The following is a 6,067-nucleotide window of genomic DNA, read 5'->3' on the forward strand; positions in this document are numbered from 1 at the left end:
CTACAACAAACCATTTAGTCTAAAGGTGTATAAACACTACAACAAACCATTTGTTGTATCGAAGTTTCATTTAGTAATAGTCTCCATCATGTACTTCGCTAGTTTTACCACATGTTCCAACTTCTCGATTGTTTTCTATGTCGTGATTCATATTAAACTGTTTGTCAGACGTCTTTACTACAAAGTTTACCGTTCCTTTGGTTAATGAAATCTCGCACCTACGTATGATCAGCCCGAATATAAGATCTCAGGAAATATGAGTGTATTCGTTCAAGAAATGCTGTGATGGCAGATCAATTTACTTTAAAGACATAGACTGATGAAAATTTTGTTTTGTCTCAAGTCTGGAAAAAAAAAAAAAAAGACTTTCTATTTGGCTCCTTGCCAAAACTGGTCAACACTTGTCCATATATTATATGTTTGAAAATCAAGGCTGATTAATGGAGTCGTAATGAGCTACATTTTGTTAGTCTTGTGCCTGTTATAAGTTAGGCACAACTAGCTACTAGTGATAAACGACTCTAGGTAAGGTTTCTCGTTACCTTGCGAACCATTGAGAGACACCCACATGTTCCCAACCTTTTGTTGCTATAGTAACAGACGATTTTTGTCCATAAAAGTATCTTTTATTATTAGGCGTCTGATATCACGAATGTCCGATGACCTTTAGACAGATGGGTAAGGGTTTATGACCGAAGGTTAGCGAGTACAGTTTTTATTTGTGATGAAGATATAGTCTTAAGTATCTTCTTGAAGTTCGTTACATCAGAGTATTCATGATAAACCAAGAAAGATGTTTGGTCAATTGGTTGCCCTGTCCTCTAATACCATTGGTATTGTTGATGGTTTAGCGTTAGCCAGAGTTGTATAGAGTTATATACACGATCTGGTTATTTATAGTACTGGTCATTATTAAAGTAAAAAGCTGAAACAGTTTTACATTTAATAGATTTACTTCAACTTCACGATCCATCTCTTCATCTTATTCTCTACAGGATGTAATTGTAGATTTAATTCAACTTCATGCTTCATCCGTTCACCTTAGTTCTCTACAGAATATAATGGTAGTAGATTTACTTAAACTTTACTATCCATCTTTTCATCTTGGTTCTCTACAGGATATAATTTTAATTTTACTTCAACTTCTCTATCCATCTTGGTTTTCTACAGAATATAATGGTAGTAGATTTACTTAAACTTCTCTATCCATCTTGGTTCTCTACAGGATATAATGGTAGTAGATTTACTTAAACTTCATGATTCATTTCTTCGTCTTGGTTCTCTACAGGATATAACTGTAGTTTTTCTTCAACTTCACTATCCATTTCTTCGTCTTGGTTCTCTACAGAATATAACTGTAGTTTTTCTTCAACATCACGATCCGCCCATTTCATATGATACTTTACTTGATGTAATCACAGCGGTTTCTTTGAACTTTTTTTTTAAAGCGTGAAAAATGCTTGGAGTTCATAATGGAACTTCATTTTGAACTTTCATATAATCTAAGTTCATAAAAGTAAAAATATAACTTTTAGGAAGAATGGATGAAGACAAGGTGAACGGTATTAATGTAGGGAAAGCAACGCCACCTCGAGGACAGACCTCGTTTCTGGCTCTCTTTGAGTGAAAATTCAGGGTCAGCTAACGACAGCCCCATTATGGCCTTGAACTTCTTTTCGAGTTTAACAACCTCGCCAGAACGCGGAAGATTACAAGCTCTTGTTTTCCGTGAGAATTTGCGAGGCACGTGTCGGCGTGACCCGATTACATCTTGGTCAAGGCTAGTACAGATTGTTGTTTATTTCCGGGCGGCAATGAGGGCAAGGTGGAATCGCCTGGAAACGTAAGGGAGTTTTGAAAACCGCCTGCTATTGTAGCCGACCAATCATCAGATAGGTTACGTCAGTTAGAGGTATTCTAGGGGGACTTATATAACAACAATTTGGTAGTTCCAGATCACGTGATTAAAGTGACCACCTTGGCGACAAACACAGTATTTATTTTAGCCAAGACCTGTACAAATACAGAAAAGCGTCTTGAAGCACTAGGAGACGGACTTTACAGAACAGGTAAGAACTCATACTTTGTAACAAGTAAAACTATCCGGAGGAACAGTAAGTAGTTTATAATTTACAGTTGTTTTAAATGAAAGAGAATCGTCAGGTGGAAAGTACAAACATAAAAAACAAAAAATAATCAAGTTTCGGATTCTGCTACTTCTGTCATCAATGATTCAGTAGCTTTATATCAAGTATATTGTAGTTTACCTTAGATCCATCATATCAAGTATATTGTAGTTTACCTTAGATCCATCATGATATGATGGATCTAAGGTAAACTACAATATACTTGATATGATGGATCTAAGGTAAACTACAATATACTTGATAAGCACATTGTAGTTTACCTTATATCCATCATATCAAGTATATTGTAGTTTACTTTAGATCCATCATATCAAGTATATTGTAGTTTACCTTATATCCATCATATCAAGTATATTGTAGTTTACCTTAGATCCATCATATCAAGCATATTGTAGTTTACCTTAGATCCATCATATCAAGATATTGTAGTTTACTTATATCCATCATATCAAGCATATTGTAGTTTACCTTAGATCCATCATATCAAGTATATTGTAGTTTACCTTATATCCGTCATATCAAGCACATTGTAGTTTACCTTAGATCCATCATATCAAGAATATTGTAGTTTAGCATATATCCGTCATGTCAGACATACTGTAGTTTTGTAGGTGATCATGTGTGCTAACTACTGTAGTTTAGCATATATCCGTCATGTCAGGAATACTGTAGTTTGACTTATATCCGTCAGATCAAGCATACTGTAGTTCAACTGATTTCCATTTCGTCATGTAGTAGAAAGTTTTAATGGTTTTTCGTATTAATATTCCGGAAACTTTTTCTGGCATACCAGTATTTTTTTAATTTATATATTTAATACGAATATGAACTAAAGCGTTAATAAGTATTTTGAACCTGTGGAGGAATTGTGACGATTTTCAACTTCACTAGTTAAATAATAATACTTTAGATGTACATTTAGAACAGTTTGTTTTACTGGTTCTTCTTAGCTAGAATAAAAACTTATCGTTTTTACTACCAGGGTTTGTGGTGAGTATTTAACTTTGACGTTTCTCATTGCAGAACAACATGTTGAGATCAGTGTTCTTGTTTGGACTGCTAGGCCTTGCTCTCGCTGCTTCCAGCGACACCACTAAAGAGGAAGATGACAAAAAGCCGCGTGTTAGTAGCAACCAGCCGGTATATTTTTCATCTGCATCCAGTGGATCTTCTACAAGTGCAAAAGACTCTAAGGAGAACCATCAGGCGCCCTCTGTTAACCAGGGAGGCCACTACTATTATTACTACCCTGTGCAGGAAAAACAGCAGTTAAAAGACAACAGTTATTCTGTGTCTGAGCTTCAGCCGACGTATGTCGCTTCTAGCTCTGGCTCCAGTTTCAAACCAGCCGGAACTACTAGCTTCGATAAAAGTTCAGCCCAGGGCTCTTCAGGATCAGAGATCTACCAAGCTGCCGCGGACACTCAGGATCTGAATCCTACAGTCTATGCTAGCCAGTTTTCAGGGTCCAGTTCCGGCCAGCTAGGATCCTCAGGTCACGGCAGCGGCATTAATCAGTTAGTGACAGGGGTTTTTCCAGGTAATACCGGAAACTACGTAGGCTACTTACCTTCCGCCAACAGTCTTAACTATCAGTATCCTATTGGATCTGGCAGCTACGGGCTTGGTCAGGGAAGTAGTAGTTACGGATTTGGGTCATTACTGATGCAGGTGTTGGGTCTCCTTGGGCTAGGCCTTCTTATACCCACAGTAACCAGCCTAACGGGAACCAGCGCCGCTACATCCAGGAAGCAGGAAGAGTTAAACGTCTTCAGTGGTTTCGGGAAGAAACTTGAGAAGTACTACGCCATCTATCGGTCGGCTGTGGAAGATGAAGACTGTATGAATAGAATCATCTGTGAACTTGGGAACGCTATGAGTGACGTTAGAGGAAAAACAACTGTCATAAAGTAAGTATTAAGTTCAACAGTTTTACTTAATTGAAGGAATAAAAACATTAGTTATTTCTTAATGGCACCATATGAACAAATGTTTTTCATCCACCTATCGTCATATTTTTATATTATTTTAGACCCATGGAACTTCAAAAGATTATTCTTAACAAAATGTTACTTTCGTGTTCCTGACCAATAAATGTAATACTACTCTTCCTACTTTCAGTGTTCTCGACCAGTTCGTACCGAATTGGATGGAGTCCAAAATGGGCGTGTTCAAGGTGGCAGCTCTTTCTAGAGAAGTGGGCAAGTGCTCCAAGTATCGTTGTAGATGGTAGATGGCATCATGTGCTGAGTTCGAACCGCGAAAAACAACGGTTAACTTGTAGCCATCTCTTCATTATACCTTAACCAACCGGAAAATCAATTTGTCACGTGCGCTCAGAGCGGAACTGACAAACATAACTAGTTATATAAACTCTGGCTAGCCTTAACGATTTCAAAAACCTGTTTTGTATCAACCTGGTTCCCGACTTTAAGGAAGAGGAAGTTTTTGTTCCCTGGGTTACAGAAGGTTTCGTTACCTTGATAACGATGGTTGACTGTACCTGTAGTTAATGAAACTAGTTTGATTTTATCGATGTTTAGATATGGAGTTAAGGATGTACACGTTGCAGTAATGACTAGATGAAAATATGTAGTTTCACTCTCAGGTCTTCTTTTTCTTCTTGGAATTCAGTCTCGTGATTGAACGTAGTTCTATAGAGTTGATATTTACAGCCAACTTAAGACTTTTTCAGGGCAACAAATCACCAGGTCGCGCTCATAACAACAAAATCGCGTAGGATCAAAGATGCTTGATAAATCACATTAAAAAAAGAAAAAAAACCCTAGCGCTTTTGTTCCAATTAGACCTGTTTTTATAAAACCCTAGCACTTTTGCTTGATGAATAAAACTCTAGCAGGGGCGTATATTCCATATATACAAAAAGGCAGGTGCTCACACAAAACTTGTTGGCCGTTTTCACACGTAATTAATATGTGAGTCGACAGTTTATATTCCTAATGCTTACAAAAGTACCTAAATGTTCACGTACCTATATAAATAAAAGCAGCTTAGGAGAAATGAACATTAACGTTCTGTGATTGCCATAATACCTGATAGATGTAATAGCTGGTTTTATTTAAAACATGCAGTCGTTAGTGTTTCATCGATGTTTTTATACTTTATTCACTTATGATCGTATTCATCATGGCATTGTGCCCACACAGTTTGTTTGAAATATATGCCCCTGTCTAGTGCTTTAGCCAGATGAACCTGGACTTTTCAGGGGTAAAACCAGGACATTCTTAGTTAGGTGCAACTTACAAAGAAAACGTAATTTAAATTAAAATGAAATATCACTTTTGCAAGGTCACACAGACACAAGGATCTAACAAATCATACTGTAAAGTTGATAAAATAAAGTATTTTTATTTCTACACACACAAAAAAAAATGTTTTTTTTATCATAATGGTTAGTATTCAATCAGTGAAGAAAGTTTTACACATAAACATCACAATCACCATTAGGTCTAAAAACAGACTCGTCATGGTTGAGGTACCAGTGTACTAGTACATTTGTATATAGCTGTAGTAAGTGTTGTTCAAACTTTTAACGTATCAGTGTAGAAACTTTGTTTTTATTTATTTACTCTATAATTTGCATATGTGGAATATTGTAACTACGTTGTGTGAAATTTGACTCTGAAATGGAAGAGTTTTTAAATGTGATGTTCTAATATTTAATATGACATTAGTTAGGTAAATATTGTAAAACTTTCAAGAAAGGTTAATAAAGTGAGTAACAACAATATATCAGAGAGTATGTTTCTGAAAGAGACTGATTTGTTGCATTACTTTTTCGATTTGAATATTTAATCAAAATTTGCACTATTTTTTTCCACAAGTTCCACCGATTCTCTCTAACTTAACCTTCTTACATTTTATGTTTTGAATTGTCGTTTATTCAAAACACGATACTT

General features: G+C 36.2%; 1 protein-coding gene across 1 annotated transcript; it reads left to right on the forward strand.

The window, feature by feature from the left end:
- Nucleotides 1–1,540: 1,540 nt before the first annotated feature.
- LOC111083262 lies at nt 1,541–5,825 on the forward strand. The gene is made up of 3 exons (XM_022379639.1): nt 1,541–1,555; nt 3,171–4,057; nt 4,269–5,825. Exons 1-3 carry the CDS (start codon nt 1,541–1,543, stop codon nt 4,378–4,380), a joined length of 1,014 nt encoding a protein of 337 aa, XP_022235347.1. The 3' UTR covers nt 4,381–5,825.
- The last annotated feature ends 242 nt before the right edge of the window (nt 5,826–6,067 follow it).

Source organism: Limulus polyphemus, unplaced genomic scaffold (genome assembly GCF_000517525.1).
Source record: "Limulus polyphemus unplaced genomic scaffold, Limulus_polyphemus-2.1.2 Scaffold8789, whole genome shotgun sequence".
Taxonomy (NCBI): Eukaryota; Metazoa; Arthropoda; class Merostomata; order Xiphosura; family Limulidae; genus Limulus; species Limulus polyphemus.